Source organism: Melospiza melodia, chromosome 15, assembly GCF_035770615.1.
Source record: "Melospiza melodia melodia isolate bMelMel2 chromosome 15, bMelMel2.pri, whole genome shotgun sequence".
NCBI lineage: Eukaryota > Metazoa > Chordata > Aves > Passeriformes > Passerellidae > Melospiza > Melospiza melodia.
Window position 1 is genome coordinate 18,011,358 of NC_086208.1, and position 18,907 is coordinate 18,030,264.

At 49.3% G+C, this 18,907-nt stretch overlaps 1 protein-coding gene across 1 annotated transcript in view; it reads right to left on the reverse strand.

Moving 5' to 3' along the window:
• The window catches only part of CHSY1 (chondroitin sulfate synthase 1), a 75,933-nt gene extending 64,549 nt beyond the window's left edge, over nucleotides 1-11,384 (reverse strand). The window contains exons 1-2 of the mRNA XM_063169936.1: nucleotides 11,107-11,384; nucleotides 1,789-2,284 (exon numbers count right to left, since the gene is read on the reverse strand). Of these exons, the coding sequence (XP_063026006.1) occupies nucleotides 1,789-2,284; nucleotides 11,107-11,384 (774 nt within the window). The remainder of the gene's footprint in view (nucleotides 1-1,788; nucleotides 2,285-11,106) is intronic.
• Nucleotides 11,385-18,907: the final 7,523 nt, after the last annotated feature.

Sequence of the window (18,907 nt, forward strand, 5' to 3'; positions counted from 1 at the left end):
CAGCTAAATGAGAGTGGGCCTACTTCTTGCAGAAGCTGTGTGCTTTTGTCATTGAAATGTTTCCGACTCTCCCCAACAGCTGAGCCTTAACATCCCACACTCACAGGTTACTTCTGAACACCCAACAGCTTATGCACTTCACACAAACCAATTTTAAGCAATTCATGGCACTTAGGAGAATCCAGCATTAAGGCTAATAACAGAAGCTCATCAAACAAAACTGATTATGAGAAAGCCCCATCTATTTCTGTCAGACAGCATTCCCAGTGCAGTTGTGGGCTATCCTTGGTTATTTCAATCCAATATTTGGTTGTATTGAATTTAGGAGCTCTTTGACAGTTTCAATAAGACCAAAATGCTGACCTTCAGTAACTTATCAAATGCCATATGGTACAGGCACTCACAGCAGAAGTTATTTCAACTCTGAATGTCTATAGTAAAAATTTTATGCTGCTGAAAACTGTGGAAAAAGTTACTGACTCTTTACGAATGGCTAAACCACAATGCTGGCAAAGCATAAACTAGTTCTAGGTCTGAAAGCAGGGAATGTGGAGAGACACTGTTAGTCCAGAAAGTCTCCAAGCACAAAAGATATTAATTAATAACTGCAGCTGGAAACCTCCTTCCCCTTCCTCAGAGGCTTCCCTGTCGCTGAACTGTGAACTGAAACAAAGCAACAGCTTTTGGGGGCAGAAACTCAGTGTCAAAAGTTAAACCCAAGTCTTTGCCAGGGAAAGAGCGGCTCAGCAGCAGTATCTGTCACTGTCTGTGACCTCACTGTCACTGTGACCACAGTTCCTGCCACAGAGGCAGAAGAGCCCCCCTCCACCACTTCACATGAAAGGACAAAGCCGTAGTTGCGTCAGGTCATAAATGTTTGTGCACAAACTGTTCAGCCTCTCTTCTGCTTTCAACTTCTCCCATATTTCTAAGGCAGACCCACCAGCATTTACCCTGGTGAAAGCGCAGCTCAAGCCCAGCAGCTGCTTCCAACCAGGCAGTCTGCAAACACCCAGGACTCACTCCAAGGAGCCCAGCACACCCAGGCAGGAGAAGCCCCTGTCACCCCCGGGGAGGAGCTGCCAGCTCCCAACAAACAGCAGAAGGAAACTCTGCCACAAGCAGGCTCTCTAATTTTTTATCCCCCAAAATGCCAAATTTGCAGGCACATCAGGGTGGGCAGACCACAAGTTTCGGTAAGAGTGGTGGCTTGTCTCTGCTGACGTCAAGGACCTGCTGAGCAGGCGCCTGCAGCATGGGGCTGCCAACCAGCGCCCGGAGCAGCAACAGATTTGGGCTGCCAGGAGGCAGCTCAGCATGCAGGGTTACAGTGCCAGCCACCATGAGACATCTCCAGTTTGGGGAAAAACTGTCACTGTCAGGGCAAACATCTGTCAGCCTCACAGATTTCAACTGCAGCAAGAAACACGGTAATTGTATCATCCATTTTCCATACTGACACCAGGACGTGCTCGGGTAAAGAAGATAAAAGAGGCTTGGACAGTCAGGACTGCAGGCACTTGAGGCCATTTTGATTTCAGCTTATTCCCTTTCTATCTAAATAAAAATATCTGTGATGAATAACGAGTATTTCTCCACTTCCCTGCTTACTGCTACATTTCCAAATTTTCCAAGGGTGACACTCGCAGGGAACAAAAAGCGTAGAAACCGTACAGTGGGGATGGTGATGCTGCAGAGGCAGCTGAGAGCTGGGGGATCTGCGGTGCACAACAGCCCCCCTCCCCTCCAGCTGCCCCAAAAGCCCCCTCCCCAGTGCCCCGTCCTTACCTCGTAGGACCAGACGCACTGCACGCCCGCGAACCTGCGCACGCAGCGTCCCACCTCCACGTCCTCGTGCGTGGTGTACATCTCGCGCAGGCACTCGCCGATGTGCGGCACCATCCTGCGCAGCACCTCCCTGCTCATGATCACCCCTGGGCCCCCCATGCAGAAGTTCTCCCCCGGCTCCAGCGCCAGCTTGCCCATCTCCTCCGTGGTGCCGAGGCCGGTCTGGCCCAGGAACAGCGGCTCGCTGCTGTTCAGGCTCCTGAGGAAGTTCTCCAGTTTGTCCCCTTTGATGTAAACGTCGTCGTCAGCCCTCATGAACCATTCGTATTTGTCCAAGTAGTGGTCATGCATGTATTTGAGCATCATGAAGGATTTCTTCTGGGGGGGGTAGGAGTCATCTACGCCTGGAAGGGGCACGATGGGGATGGGGATAGAGGTGTCCGAACCCTCGCTGGAGAAGAACTCGACCTTGCCAGGAATGGTTTTGGACCACGTTCTAGATTGGAAAAGACAAGAAGCAATAATTAAATATGCAAACCAGGGCAGGCAGAGAGTGCTGCCAGACTGTGGCTCACCTGCTTTACAAATTTTCTTTTTGAACACCTCAAAAGTTTGTTTTTTACCAAATGAGGACATTCACATGGCACACACAGCAATTGGTACAACATACACAAAATTCTGATACGACAAGAGTCTGAGTACCATTTCTGCACCTCCATATGTCAGAAAAATAATTCAATAGCAGCAGTTCACTAGTAGGAAGCAGGATTCCTTAAGCACACTCAGTTTTGCACTAACAGCTATTGATCACAAAACATGGAGGCAATCCAATACAGGCCAACAATTCACATACAACTGAATTCACTGCTCCCAAAGCTTCCCTGTAAATTATTCAGCATCATAGCCACCTTCCATTCCCTCTACGCCTTCCCAAAAGCTCAAATGTGTACTCAGAAATACAGACTTCCAGAGAGTAAATTCACATGAACTTTCAAGGAAACAGCATCCCTTGGGAAAGCAACCAAAGAGCAACTTCTCCAGATGGTGTGTGGAGAAGCAAAGCACAGAGCATGGAGCAGAAGTAACCTCAAGTGGCTTTGTCCATACCAGCAAAGTTCTAAGAGATGCCTGTAAAACTCCTAATTCCCACAGTAACATGGTGCTACCCAACACCTGCACCTTTCCAGACACTTCATTCCAGGTTCTAGTGCAGAGGAACTGCTCAGAAGAGGAGAACACTCAGAAGAGTGCAGAGCAGCACAGCAACATCTGCTCCACACCTTCCGTGCTCCTCTCCGACAAATCCAACCCATCTGCGTGGGCAAACTGGGTCACTGATAGCAGGAAGGGCTGCAGGATGATTCCTCAAGGCAGAGCACAGCCTCCTCCAGGGAGGATTTTCAGTCACATAACTGCTACAGCCTTGCCCTGAAAAATTACTAATTTTAAGCTTGCAGTGCCATTTTCTGAGATTCTATCTGGGATAAGAGATCACATATCCCTCACAGAAACATTTTTAGTTGGTAAAACTATTTTAGTTGGTAAACCAACAGAAAACTGTTCTAGTTGGAAAACCAACAGATTTTGCCCCTTTTTATATAGAGGAAGAATAATTTATAATTTTATTTGGCAATTACACTTAGGATATAACCTAAAGCTGATGTGAAAAGACTCTCAAGGTAAAGGACACAGTATTCCCTCAATGCATCACTGTCACTCTGACCAGATGCCTCTCAGCACAGGCTTCTTGCCAATACCTGAGCAGATTTTGGGCACAGACCATCTGAAATTTGAAATCTCCAGAATTAGCTATCTTATAAAATCTGAAATGTAAAAATACTTCAGGAGAATATTCCTTAAGTTCCATCAGAAAATGCAGAGGTATTTAATGAGACTACCTGAACATCAACTTTGACACCTTAACAGTTTCTCAATAATTCCACTGAGTGTAATGAATATCACCCAATTACTTTAAAAGCTTTGTCTCCTGGATTTCTTACTGCCATGGGTAGTGTTTCATAGCAAAAGTTTAGATCTGAGCTTCCAGAAGAGCACAGAGTAAAGGAAATGGAAGCATTCCCACTGACTTCACAACAGAGGTGATGAGGTCTTTAATCATCAGTGAAGCAATTAATGCACAGTACTGCTGGTTATAAATCACATCCTGGTAAAGCACTGAGAACTGCCTGCTTTAAAAGGAGACACTGTCACATCCTGAACTTTCACTAACTTAAGGAAGTTCTGCTGTTTGTTTTCTAACACCCACACTCCACATACAAACCATCCACAGCTCTTCCCATATCAGCTCCCAGTCTAAGATTGAAAAACTTTTCTTCACAAAAGATGCATTTAAATTTTAGTGTCACAGAAAGAAAGGACAGAAGGAGTTACTGAGAAATGCAGCTCATCACATCCACTGAGACTCAGCTTTGGGTGGACCCAGGACACTCTGCAGACAACCACCAGGTTGAAGTTACAACCTAAAGTCTTTTGGAGATTTCTGTTCAGTTACTTTTTTATTCAAAAGCAAACAATGTATTTTCAGACTTGCTCTTCACACCCTGAAAGATCTGCCTTTATCATGACTATAATCTATGGGAAATACAGGATGTCTTCTATCACTCCAAACTTTAGCTCCTTCCTGGTAGTCATCAAGCCCTTCTGTTGATTCCCAGTTTAAATTTATTCCCTGCTCTCCAAATAGGCACCCTCACCTCAAGAACCACTAATTACTGTCAAGAGAAGAGCTCCCATTCAACAGAAAGGGAACAAAATGCATGCACATCCATAAAGCATGGCATGCTTGATTCCCAGTCTTCCTATTGCACTAAACCCCTCATCCCAAAGCCAGTTTGAGCCCACTTTCCATATGAGCCACATTTAGGTTTCACATTAGACCAGGGGTAAAACAGAGACATTCCTGCACGTGTGCAGGAATGGGGACAGAAACACCGTGCCCTAACAACATCCACACCCCAAGGACCTGTGTGAGCACCACAATGTCACTCCAGCCTTGGGATCTCATGTCAACCACATCGACCCTGCACCAGCACAGCTTGACTGAGCCTTTGTTCACCTCCTGCAGCAACACAGTTTCTAGGAAGAGACAGCTCAACGTGTTATTTGTGACCGTGGCTTTGTTTGAACCCAAAGGGACGAAACCCTCGCACATGGACAAACAGCCCAAGTGTCTGTGTCAGCAGGGCACAGCCCAGGCACGGGCTCAGACAATGGAGCCACCACAGGCTGCCCCTCACGTCCAAGCCTCAGCTCGCTGTGGCCCTTTCTGGGACAGAATGCAGGGAGAACAGTTTGCTCAGGAAACATGCTGCTGCACTCAGCCAAAGAAGCCAAACCACAGAGGGTGAGATGAACTGTAAGTAGGTTTTTCTGGCCCCGGTTATCAGCAGAACTAAGGACTGATAAATGCAGGGATGAATTCTGATCAAAGCTGCTTTTAACTTTTTTATCCAGTGTTGCAAATAATCAGACTTGGCTCCATCACCAGCAATTCTGTAGTTTAGTATGTAAAACCTACACTTCTTGCCAATCCTCCCACCTCCACTGTCATTTACCTTGTCTGCTCTCAGGTTATGGGCAGCAACCTGACCCTTCAGCTCCTGAGCACAGAGCTCTTGTCACAACACCTCCCCACCAACACCCCCTTCCACCAGCTGACATCACTTTCCTGGTCAAGGTTTCTCCAGTATAAGCCCTGCAGGTTGTATCTGCAAAAGAATTGTATGTTTAAAATGAAAAAAAAAAAAACAGAAAAATATTTTTATTGAAATTTGACACCCTCCTTCTTCCCCGCCGCCCTGTCACCCTGAGCTGTTTAAAGGACACATGGACACAACATTTCTGCCACCAGACTCTGTATCTGCACCTGCAGAGACCACCTGGGCTGCAGTGATCGATCACTGAGCCTTCAGTCAAAGCCATTTCAACTCTGTCCACAGAGAAATGTCAGCCTGTGAATACAACTGATACGGCCCTGAACTGGTCATTTAAAAACCCTGACAGATCCCAACCTTATCTCCCCCGTGTAATCTGAATCTGCTGCTTGAGCAGGAGGATGTGCATGAATCAGGACAGCAAGGCTCTCCATTACCCTCCCCAGGAGGTAAAAAACCTGCACGATGCTGAGTGACCTGGTTTCTCTCAGTGCACAGAGCTCCACAAACCAGAAGGCTGTGCTGACAAGGAAATCAAAGTGAAAATTAAACAAACACAAACTAAATGAGTAATGCTTCCTCAGGAAAAAAATCTCTAAGCAGAGGACATGAGTCCAGTGATGCTCCAGTATTGGTGGCTACCAAATCAATTTTAACATCCCTCCCTCACCCAGTTTTGCACACTGGATATCCTATGTGTACCCTAGGCTATGCAAGTCACAAGTAAAGTGGGTGAAAAGATTTTATCTTTTTAGCTGGCGCCCAGGAATTCATGAAATACAGAAAACCTTGTGCACACCAAGAGCGCTGAAAAACACCAGTATTTTCTAAAACGTGACCACAACTGTAGTCTTGAAATGTTGTCAGAAGTCATTTCTTCACTTAAAAAGAAGTTTTAAAGCACAGCTTGCAGCAAGAGCAGCACAGATCTGGGATGTTTTCCCTTCAGTTTCCAGTATTTATTATTTATTTGTATTATCTTGCTTATCAGCGCTGCAGACTCGGCAGAAGCACAGTCAGTGGTGTTATGCAGACAGTGCTCCCTTTGTAAAGACTCAGGCTGAAGACTGACAAAAAATGTATTTGGTTTTTGTCTGCAGCTCAGGAAGTTTCCCTCAGAGGAGATCAGAGAAATCATTTAAAGTTTTGAGAAATAGTCATCTTGTATAATTAAGCTGAAGAAAATCATAATTTGTGAAGAACTCAGCAAGACAACAGACATGAAAGACTGATGTCTTGAATGCAGCTAAATTCCATGCTGAATTAGGGCTAGTTTGGCATCACTGTTCTTCAAGGCCCCATTCTTCCAACAACATTTGCTACAGGGGAAGCAGTGAACCACAGCTCAGGCAGGAGAGCTGAGCTCGGAAACCAGCACGCCGCTCCTGCACATGGTATTGTAGATAACACATGGGAAGTCACCAAAAAAAGCTGGTTTCTTAAATTTCCACATCTCTGTCACTAAGATCCGCATTACAGAATTCCAATTTTGAGGAAAAGTTCCTTTCAGGTTTCTGCAGGATTGCTTTAACAGAGAACTCAAGCAGATTCCACAGCTCTTTGAGTCCTTTGAGCTAAACTCCTCCAATTTTAAGTGATGCTAGTTTTCTGTCCATGCACATCCACCTTCCTTGTGGACACAGGGACAGAAATGGATCCATCACCCACAGGCACACAGACAGTCAGTGGGCCAGGCTAAGATCAGAGCCCAAGTGCCTCAGAGTTTTGGGCCATATGGTTATTTTGGGGGATGTAAGTGACTTTATTTTACTCACCCCCCATTCCCTGTATCAATGACAGTTGCTCTGTGTGCTTCTTTCATACTGTTCCTTCAACATCCTCACAGATTCTAGGTTACAGCCAGAAATGCCATGTACATCATGTTTCTGGTGGAGGGTACCTGAGCAGGACACCGAGTTCTCACTGCTGCAGTACTGTGGTACGATTCACACATGAAGTAAAACACGTACTGTGCTGGCACAACATCCCAAGTCACTCCACAGGGCCCCCTCCCAAGAGGCAGGAGCTCCACAACCCATCACATCCCCCAACAGCGCCCAGAACGGGCCAAACCACCCGACAGATGCAGATCTGAATTTAGGAGCAATGCACTTACAATGTGTAAGCGCAGGCTTAGACAGATAACCCAAACTCCCCCACACCCAAATCCTTTGGCTGCCTTTCACTTAAGCTCTTCCGAGCACTCAGGTGTTTGGATTCCAGCTTCCTGTAAGCCACCACCAAGAGAGGTTGGAAATGGAGCCTCCAAAGGGCATCCCTCTGCCACAGGGCAGGGATGGCTCAGCACCAGCCCCGGGCACCCCTCTGCCACGGGGCAGGGATGGCTCAGCACCAGCCCCGGGCATCCCTCTTGGTCCTCGTGGCACTTGCCGGTGCCCTGGGGACCGTCCCAAACCCAGAAGTGCTGTGGCTGTGTTCCTGCAGAGATGCTGCCAAAGGCCAGCCGCTGACATCTCGCCATTAACTGCATTCACACCACTCTCCTGCCACGTTTCCCAGGAAATCTAGTTGCTACGCAAACGGGAAAAAAAAAAATGGGTTAACTGCCTGATATTTCTGTTCCTGAGACAGCAGACTTAAATCTTCTGGGAGACTGCTTATTCCCATCCTCTCCTTCCTGCAGCTCTTTTAGGACAACTCCCCTCAACTGCAAAAGCATTAGCACATATTGTTGCACTTTCCCTGAACCCCAGCCATCCCTTTAACTCCTTCCTGCCCAGCTCTTTTCCTGACTATTCCTTGTCCTTCCAAGTGACACCGTGGCTCCTGCTGCTGCACTTCCCCGGCCTCCTGGAAGGGAAGCTCTGCTAACCTGGCTGTCGGATGCAATCACTGCTGAGGCTGCAAATCTGCCCTCCGAAAACCTGTGGATCTAAAGCTTATTCTCTGCCTCACAGATTACAAAAGCAGGACTGTTACAAAGAGCCGGCGGCTCCCGAAAATCCAGCAGGCCTGGTTTGCCTTGCAGTGGTCATTTTACTCATGATTGATGTTCAGGAAGTGGATTGCTTCCCCTCTTGTTAGACCCTATCTGGATTCACAGCAGCCAGGATCAGCAAATGCTTTCCGCTCCGGTCCCTTTTAGCTGTGTCTGTAAATGGCCTTTGAGCCACAGCAATTTGGAGGTATTCAGCCTCTGAATCCCTAATTCCTTTCAGCGTGGTATCAAGGCTCTGCACACGCTGCCACCCCGGGAATGCCTTGCTAGCAGCTTCCCATTTCACTGGCTGTGCCAGCGATTCAGCTCACCAGGATGCTTTGTCAATGTAGTAATCCCAGCAATTGTCTGCTTGAGTACTTCATGGCAATCAAAAGCCATTTAAGATTTCAGGTTTGTCTTCCTCTTCCCCCAAAGATGTCTTCCTGTCACCGGGACATTAGCTCATTTCTTTCACCAACGGAGGTGAGAAAAACGCATTTAGCCCGACTAAGAGTCTCTTTATCCGTCTCTTCCAAGAACAGACATCATCTCTAGAGGTTAAACCAAAATAGCAGTGTAGTAAAAAGCAATACTCAGATCTCCATCTAAGGGCTGAAGGAGCCCGATTCCATTAGCTGAATTTGTTAAGTTGCATCTTTAGCCATTGTTTTGTGAGAGCAGATGTCGCAGATCTTGTTCTCTAAACCCAGCTCCGCCACAGCACCAGACTGTTCAGCAAGCACAGGCAAAACCAGGAGAAAACAGGAATCCTTCCCACACCAGCAAAGTGAATTTCTCCCCAAAGAACACTCTGGACAACACAGTGATAAATTTCCCTTTTCCGAATTCTTGATGCAAAATGTGATGGATGCTAGAAAAAGTATTCTGCCATAAAACCTGGTATGTGATGTCCCAACACGACTCCAGCCTCCTTGTATGTAAATCTAAATTGCACAGCCTGTGAGATTTGCAATCCAAAATACTCCATCCCACATGGTGAGGGAGAACATAACCCTGAAGAAACAGATTCCTTCACCCATTTCAAAGCATCAATCATGCGCTCTCTGTAACTTAATTACAAGTCTACTGCTGGAAGAAGGAATTAAGTTTCCATTAAAACCATCGCTGGTGGACAATATGCCTCAGATTGCCCAAATAAAGCAATTTTATTTCATTGGATGCTGATATAAAGACAGATTTCCTGAAACCAGAGCCGAGCTGGGAACGATAGTATGATGGCCCATCATCATAGTTTTGTCACCCTGCTCTTACTGGCCAATAGGGCCAAGTACTCTCCAGCCAGGGCAGGCAAGATATGGAGAAGGGTCTGTTCTAGCACAAGACTGAAGGGGATGTTTTATTAAAGATCTGCCCCAGAGCTCCTGGCTGCTCCTCTGAGGGTGCTGGCTCAGGCAGAGCTGGGGTGTACCCGAGCTGACATTTTAGCCCTTGAGTCTTTCAGATTTCCCAAGCAGGCTTCCCGTGCAGCCTCCCAGCACTGCCTGCTGGCGCACACACCGGAGCAATGAGCACATCCCAGCACATTTCAGCAGAGCGCGGAGTTCCACCAAAGCCACAGACACATGTCTCACAGAAGAGATGATTATCCTGATGCTGCCGAGGCTTTGCACAGAATTCCCCTTAGCCCGTGGCACTCACGGCCATGCCCAGCCACACCTGGGCACCACGGTGAGCAGCACACAGTGCAAAGCACCCAGATTGCTCCTGCTGCGAAATTAGGGGTGCTCAGGTAACAAACACACGGCTCCGAGACCCTGGCTCCTACATTAGCTCAACCAGTCTGAGGCACGGAGCGCTTAGCCCAGGCTGACTCTCCCATCCGAGCTGTTTCACTGCCTGGTTCAGCCTCAGCAGCGGCTGCAGAGAGCCGAGCTGGGTTTTACTCTTTGTTCCCAGATGCCTTTTCTGGGTCTCATTCCCTAGCACAAGCTTTCAGCTTGGCACAGTGCTCTTTACCCAGGGCATTACAGTAGTCCCCAAACTTTATTTCTGTTACCGTCAGGCTGTCAGCTCGATCCACAAGCAGCGGCCAAGGACCGTAGCAGCGTGGCGCAGCTGCGCCCAAGGCAGAGGCACCGAGGGACGCTCTTTGATGCCCGTGTCACGGCCGGTGACCGGCACTGAGCGTCCCCTCGCACCGGCGGGGCTGCCTGACCCTCAGGCAAGGTCACCGGGGCCACCTGCCAGGTGGAGCCGGGCTGAGCCAGACCCTGCGGGAGCGGCAGCGCGGCTCAGGGACCCCTCGCGTCCGTGCCGAGCCGCCCGGGCAGCGGAGCCGCGCTCGGGGCACCGCGGCTGCCGCAGCCCGCCCGGAGAGCGCCCCGGGGCTGGGAGCGAGGAGCGCGGGGGCTGAGGTGCCCCGAGGCTCGCTCGCACCTGCCCCGGGGAAGGGCGAGCGGTCCCCCGGCCATCCCGGCTGTAAGGGCATCCCGGGCCGGGCGGTTTCACCCTGGGGGAACCGGCCGACCGGCCCGAGTCCAGCTGAATGGGAGCGAGGCGAGCCAAGCCCAGCTCGGCTGAATGGGAGCGAACCGAGCCAAGCCCGGCTCAGCTGAACGTGACCGAACCCAGCTGAGACGAGTCGAGTCCACCCGAACCGACCCCGAGCCCATCCCAGACCCCAGCCCAAGGCAGCCCACCGGCCCCCATCCCCGCCGGGCGCCCCCGGCCCCCGCCGCTCACCGGTGCGCGGCCACGGCGCGGCTCCGCAGGTACTTCTGCGCCGTCATGACCCCCACGAAGAGGAAGCTCTGTGCCGGCGGGCCGGGGCGGCGCGGCGGGGCGGCGGCGGCGGCGGCGGCGGCGGGCGGCGGGCGGCAGCCCTGCGGGCGGGCTCGGTGGGGCCGCGCCGCCGCCGCCAGCTCGGAGGCGCGGGGCAGGACGAGGCGCGATGCGAGCACGAAGCCCAGCACCAGCCCCAGCAGGACGCTGAGCCAGGCGCGGCGGCCGCGGCCCGCCATGCCCGCCCGGCCCGCTGCTCACAGCGCCGCCGCCGCCGCCAGCCGCGCCGAGGCGCCCAGCGCCGCCATGGGGGAAGGGGCAGGGACGGGAAGCGGAGGGAGGGGAGCGGGGGGCCGCCCGCCTCCCCGGCCCTGCCCCTCGGCACAGGCGCCGTGTGCGGCCCCGCCCGGCCCTGCCGGAGCCGCCGCCGCGCAGACCCCGGGGCGGCCCCCGCTCCGTGAGGGGCTCCGGGACGCGGCCCTGGGCAGGGGGCTCTGGGAGCACCGCCCTGCAGCCGCACCGCTGCACGGCCCGCCCCGAATCTGCAAGTGTTCCAGGCCAGGTTGGACGGGCTTGGAGCAGCCCGGTCTGTGGGAAGGTGTCCCGGCTGCCCGCGGCACGGAGTGGGATGAGATGAGCGGTACGGGCCCTTCCAACCCAAGCCCGTTCTGTGACAGGGACCGGCACCTTAACCAGGCATTCCACACAGGGGATAGGGAACCTGGCCCTATCCCACGCTGGGACCTTGAACTGGCACACCAGAACCTCAGCCCAGCTGCCCAGATCAGGAGGGGCAGAGGCCGAGAGAATGTGGATGCTCAGCTCTGGGGACAGGGAGTGAGACGCTGGACATAACCCCGGGATAGGCGTCCCTGCACCTGCACCAGGCAGAACCGGGAGCCCAGCCCTTCAGACTAGGATGGGAGGACACTGGGGACCGGCCCAGGACAGGCACCAGGTCGGGTCCCTGCTGCCCAAGGCCCGGCTCTGCCCCGTGGCCCAGAGTCCAAGGGGATGCAGACAGTGAGGAGCAGCCTCCAGCCCTGTTTGCCTGGCACTGGTGCATTTGTGCAGCACAGGCTGTGGTGACAGGGAGCCAAGGCACAGGCACTCTGTTTTTTCCCACCTTGCTAATTAAACCAACCAGAAATAGGTCAGTCTGTTTCTATCCACAGGCTATAGTGAGTGCTCAACAGATTGAAGACTTTATTGCATGAAGATTTCTTTTACCTTTGTCCACACTGACTCTCCATGAGCGTTTCATCTACAGAGCACTTCAGCTTCAAATGCTGCAGCCACAAACCCCTCACATTTCACAGGAAAAAAACCTTCCAGTCTCAACAGAAGAAACTTATCAAGTACTACCCACTGACCTCCTGCTTATCATTGTGGTTTCTTCCATTTCCTGCCCACTTCGGCCCTTCCAATTGCCAGTCTTTTCCATTTTAAATTTTATTTATATCATGATGTCATCCACAATGAGCTGGGAAGAAGAAAGTCTCGGTGTAACAGCAGCAGCCTCTTGAGCAAGAACCATTGCAAAAGAGGATATCACACCACATTAATACTCTACAGTAATAAGCCAAAGAGAGACATCCATGACAGACTTTTTATGATCACAAGTAACTGTCTCGATTCTGGGATTGAGCAGGTAATAACACAATCTGCTTATCTAATGAGCTCAATGAATGTCTTGAAAAAAATGCTTTTGTTTGGGGTTTATTGCTCTTGTGGTGGTGCAATCCTCACTCCGAGGTCAGCACAGATGAACTCATGATGTCAGAGCACAAATAACACAAGGAAAGTGCCACCAGGATTTATGGTATTAAACAACAATAAAATTGAATACAAATAGAAACTAGATAAGAAATACAAACAGTGAACAGGAAGGAAGAGCAGGACGTCTCCTTTTGTTTGCCCATGGATAGAACAGAGATGTATTGAGTGAGATGTGTTTGTGTGAAGAGGAACAGAAGAGCTAAATGGTGAAAGAGAGAGAAAGGAAGAGCAGTCCAGACTGGGATACACACAAGGCAGGTGAGGGGCAGGAACAGCATTGCTTGGCAAAGGCCAGCTGGACTCTCCTTTCGACTGTAACTCCTTTCTCATTCTCAGGGTTTGCAATGCTTCACAATTCTAACTACTGGTGCTCTGATCCTTTCCATGAGGTCTGGGGTTATCCTCAGCCTGTGCCACTCTGCACATGTGGATCTTTTATTGCACTTAAAAAAGATTCTTCATTAAACTCTGCTTCTCTCCTCTCCCCACAAGCCTGATCATCAGGTCCTGAAATACACAACACCAAGAGACATTCAAGCTACAAAAAGAGCAAGCCCACTCCTTTCCAAGAGAGGCACATGTGGCAAGTCCATGAGCAGGAATGGGATTACTCTGCCTGCTCCAAATCAGCTGTAAAAATCTCCTGATTCAAGGGAAAGCCACTGTGGCCTATGAATTACAGGAAAAGGCAGAGCTAGCGCGGTTAAAAGGCAATAAAAAGGAGAAAGGTTGGGGCTGGGGCCGAGGAGCTGTCAGTTGGCTTCTTCCCACAAAGAAAAGAAGTTAGTCATCAGAGCTGAGAGCTCCGTGCCACTGCAGCACACATGGAAATGATGAAGCAGAGCAGCTCATTCCCCTGATGGAGCTCTCCTGGGCACGTTCCCACCTCGCTGCACCTCCAGAGCAGTTGTGGTCCTGGAGCTCACCACGTGCAGGGCTGGCCAGAGAATGTTGGGAAGGGGCAGGAGGAGGAAGGGGAGCTGTCCTGGTGCCAGATTTGACCTGCAGAGCAGGCACAGTCAGATTTCACACCCCAGCTCCAAGGCTGAGATGCCCAGCTGGGAAGAGGGGGTGCCACCTGGGAATGCTGCAATGCTCACACAACTCCCACAGCACATCCACATGCCTCCCTTTGTGCCATTTATTGTGCCAAACTTACATTTCAAAGTGTCAGGCAGGCACATGCCCCTTTTACTGCTTCTGCCCCTGGTCTTGCATAGAGCAGCTGCTGGAAAAAGAGGGGGAAAAGCAGATTTAGGGAAAACTTGAAAAGCATGGCTTATTTCTTCCAGTGGAATTATAATACTGTTACCTGCCTAGAGTGTATTTTTAATCTGGATGGCAGCAAAAGGTCATACTGCATAATCACATTTAAGTGCCATTCCCTATTAATGCAGCTCTTGGTCTCAATAGCTGTCACTATATATCATGGTTACCTTATATTCAAAGACATGATATTTTTCTTTGGTAACACAGTCTACAAGCATACAGGCATCTTTATGCAGCATGTTTCCAGTTCCTTGTGGGATGGCTGGAGGAGGAATTGTGAGGGCTCTCCAAAAGGATGCACATGGTGTGTGCTCATCCCCACGCTCCCATCCCACTCCCTCCAGCGAGATTAGCACCCAGCCCAGCCACTGAGAGCCCACTTGACAGGCCCACATGGTTTAGATTCATAATCAGATTAACAAAACAGTAATCCTATTTTTAAACAATGGAAAAACCAAGTCCTCAAGCTGCCTCTGCGAGTGTGTGTGCATACAGAATAAATGTCATCCTTTCGGAATAAAGAACCTGAATACCAAATGAAAAAAGTTTCTTCCACATAGGAGACTTAGTCCTGTAGAGGAAAGGAATATCTTGCATTATTACCATTTCTTTTTCACACTGATTTTGATCTCCAGTGAGCCCACTTCCAATACTTGCAAGATTTACCTTCTATGAGACACATTCTTCACCACATTTTAAAATAATAGTTACAGGAATAAACTACTCCCCAAATGCTCCAGAAACTTTAATTATGAATGTTCCAGTACTCAAACTTATACTTTAAAAACTGCCCAGGCACTGGAAAATGAGCATACTTCATATATTCAATGTAACAGACTCACGGTGGAAAAAATCTCGCTGGGCAACCAGCAGCATTTGTCTCTGTCACAATATTTCCAGCCCTGCTGCACTTTCCTGAATGATGCAGAAACTCCTTCCTCAGCTCCAGCACCCACTTTTTTCTTTCTTTCTTTTTTTCCCCTCCCCATCCTATTCTGGGTCTGGCAGGCCCAGTCCCAAGCTGTGCTTGGGTGGGTGACTCAGAAGAGCCCATTCTGCGGGAGCCGTGCCCACTCTGCTGTGCCTGTTCTGCAGGGGCTGTGCGTGTTCTGCTGTGCCCGTTCTGCAGGGAGCTGCGCCCACTCTGCTGTGCCCCTTCTGCAGGAGCTGTGCCCGTTCTGCTGTGCCCCTTCTGCAGGAGTTCTGCCCATTGTACAGGAGCTGTGCCGTTCTGCTGTGCCCGTTCTGCAGGGGCTGTGCCCATTCTACAGGAGCTGTGCCCATTCTGCTGTGCCCATTCTGCCGAAGCCATGCCCGTTCTGCTGTGCCCCTTCTGTAAAAACTCTGCCCATTCTACAGGAGCTGTGCCCATTCTGCTGTGCTCATTCTGCCGGAGCCGTGCCCTTTTCTGCTGTGCCCCTTCTGCAGGGGCTGTGCCCATTCTGCAGAAACTCTGCCCATTCTACAGGAGCTGTGCCCATTCTGCCGGAGCCGTGCCCATTCTGCTGTGTCCATTCTGCCGGAGCTGTGCCCGCTCTGCCAGAGCTGTGCCCCTTCTGCAGAGGCTGTGCCCGTTCTGCCGTGCCCGTTCTGCCGGAGCCGTGCCCGTTCTGCCGGATTTTTGCCCGTTCTCGCTCCCAGCCCGGCCCGACATTGCCATCGCCCGGCCCGGCCCCGCAGTGCAGCGCGCTCCCGTTGCCGGCCGGGAGATGCGGGAATGCCGTGGAAAAAACCCCTCTGCTCCCCAGGCAGCTGCTGCGGGCCTGCTGAACCCCCAGGTGTCCCCGGCTGCTGACACCTAAAGCAGTGGCAATTACATTACCTGAGAAATGGAATTCACGGGCAGTGTTGCCCCCTCCCAGTATGTGATAAAGTAAAGCTGTACAATCTGGTTTTTTTTTTGTTTTTTCAAAGTGCATCTTTTAGGCCAAGCTGACAGTAACTCCCCATTTTAATGCAGGGTACTAGAACTTAAATGCCAGATATTTCAGGCATCCATTTCCCTCCCATTCTCTTTAAATAAAAATTTCTTTCCCTTCCATTCTCTTTAAATAAAATTTTCTTCCCTTCCATTCTCTTTAAATAACATTTTCTAAGTTCTTTTCCCTGCCTCCCTCCACGACTGTTCCTCACAGAACCAGCTCGGAAGCTCAGCTCAGTAACCACCACACAGAAAGAACCTACAGTAGAGGGAGGAGTGCAATTGTAAATTTACCAGTGGAGATGTTGCTCTGTGCTGAAAGTGCTTTTTAGCAGGTGTGCACTTCAAAATAAAATCACAGCAATCAATACACGAGAGCAGCACCTGCCTCCCTGCCAGCGCCTTGCCACAGAAACCTTCAACACAAAATTTGTATTTTCCTCACCAAAGCTGAGCTGAGGGCACCTATTTCACTGAAGACATTGGTTTCTCATTTAAAAAAAAAAAAGAGGGTTTTGAAGTTGCTGGCTCTGGAGCTGGGAATTTGGGCAGGGTGTGTGTCAGGCTGCCTTGGAAGCTCTCACAAAAATCAGGTCCAGCAGCCGGGCCAGGACACCACCCAGCCAGCAGCCTGTGCCTTTCCTTTGTGGTTGCAGAGCTGCTCCCAAAGCCAAGCTTTCATTCCACACAGGAGGGAGGGAAAAAGAAAAAAACCAAAGCTTCAGCCCATCCAAGTCTAGACCAGCTTTTTTTACAGCTGGAAATTGCATAGTTTCAGTGTTCAGCTATAGCATGGACAGAAATACTCTGAGCCCCACTTGTGGCTAAACTGGTCCCTGAAAAGGTGCCACTTTTTAGCCTGTATAGGAGCAAAATTCATCCAGAAGGTGGACCTGATGCTGAGATGTGTGCAGATGTGCAGCCAGGCTTGCAAGGACCCAACTGCACGAGCAGGGAGCTGCCTGCTTGAGCAGGAGGCTGAAAGAAGAGCATCAGAGGGGTTTAAATGCAGCCAGGAACAACAGGGCTGCTGGTGAAATGCAAAGGAGACTCTCAGGCTGGATGCCATCCCCCTTCACAGACTCTGGAACGCAAAGTCATCTTCTGGGGAGAGAAATAAGGCACAACCCCCCCAAAAAACCCAATCTGAACACCTGAGCTGAGAATCAGCAGTCTGAGCACAGAGCCACTGCAGAACAGCCCAGCTCCTTGAGTTTTGAGTCTGAAAAGTACAGAGCTGCATAAAACACAGCAGATGAGATTTGTTAGTTCTGGCATTTCACACCTGCACTCAGATTTTGCAAGGACAGCAGTTCCTTGCAGATATAGGTGCAATTATAATTTTCATTCACATTGATCTCTGATTGAGACAGAGATAACTTGAAACACCTGGCAACAGCTCTGCTGACAGATTCCCCCATTGCCCTCACTCCCCCAACTCCCTCTTCTCTTAGTTATTAAAAATTTCCAGCATAAGAAACATATTTTTTAAACACTCAAGTATGCAATATCACTCTTAAAATCTTTTCCTTATTTCACAATGTTTTTTAAAGGCATAAATAAAGCCAAATAATTTTTATGAGTCTGACATCGTGGGTTGTTTTGTTCAGTTTTAACTCCAGTGCTCAGGAACTCCTGATGAATAGCTGAGAGAACTATGCACAAACCAGATCTCATCTGCAATTTAAAGAAAACAAAAACCTCTGCTCCTCCAGCATATAAATCATCTCAAAGCAACAGAAAATACTTAGCTGCACTTCTCAAGCAAGTAACATCTTCAGAAGTTTTTTGTGCCTCTGAACACTTGCTTGATTTTTGGATTTTTTAATACTCAAACCAGATTATTCTTCAGTGGTTAAATAGCATTGTACAGCAGTTAAATAGTTTATTACCCAGCTCCTTCCAGAGAGAGGTATTTCCAGAACATCTGCATGGGTAAAGCAAGAGGCTTCTTGCATAACTGCTCTAGTGGGGGGAAAAAAAAATCTCCTGAAGGCTTTTTAATATGAACTTTCATAATTCAAGTTCTTGGGAATTCATACCAAACCAGGAACAATGGATTCATTAAATAGTTCACTTTCACCTAATGCTTTCTGCATGCTTCACTCCTGAGCTATAAAGCAGCAAGCAACCACCTTTCCATAATGCCTGTGGTCAGGGGAGAGCTTTCCATTTGAAGTCAGAGGAAAAACCCTTCCCTCTTGTGCAGGTTCTGAGCCAAAAGAAGTTTTATGAACTGAGGTTTGTCCTCCCACCCTGTTCAATAGCTTAGAAGTGTCTGACTAAGAAAAATTCAGGAACTTGAGGATTAAACTAAAAAAAAATTAAATAAATAAAGGAGAAAAAAGGCTTGAAGCTTCCAGAAGTACATACTTCATTTCATTTTCACTTGACATGTCTTATTAAACCTTAGAATTGGGCAAAAAGCCATATCCCTAGTCCTAGCCAGAAGCAAGTCTTGAGACACAGAGAAAGATTAGCATGTGCTCAGTTAAGACCTGCTTATTTATCTTGCAAATGTTTTTACTGAATTAAATAAACCCATCCCTGACCACTTTATCACACAGGGATTTCTGCTTCTTTAAGACAACAACCTCCCCCATTTGTTTTTCTGCAGACAACACCTCAGTCTGTTGCCTGTTTCCCCAACACGAGGGAGATGATGTTCCCTAATTAGGGCATTACAACTCAGCCCTCTTTCCTGAGGAAGACTCCTCAGATCTTGAAAATATTCCCCACCTCAGTTTTTTTTTGCCTTCTGAAGGATTAAAACATGAAGTTATACACTGGCCT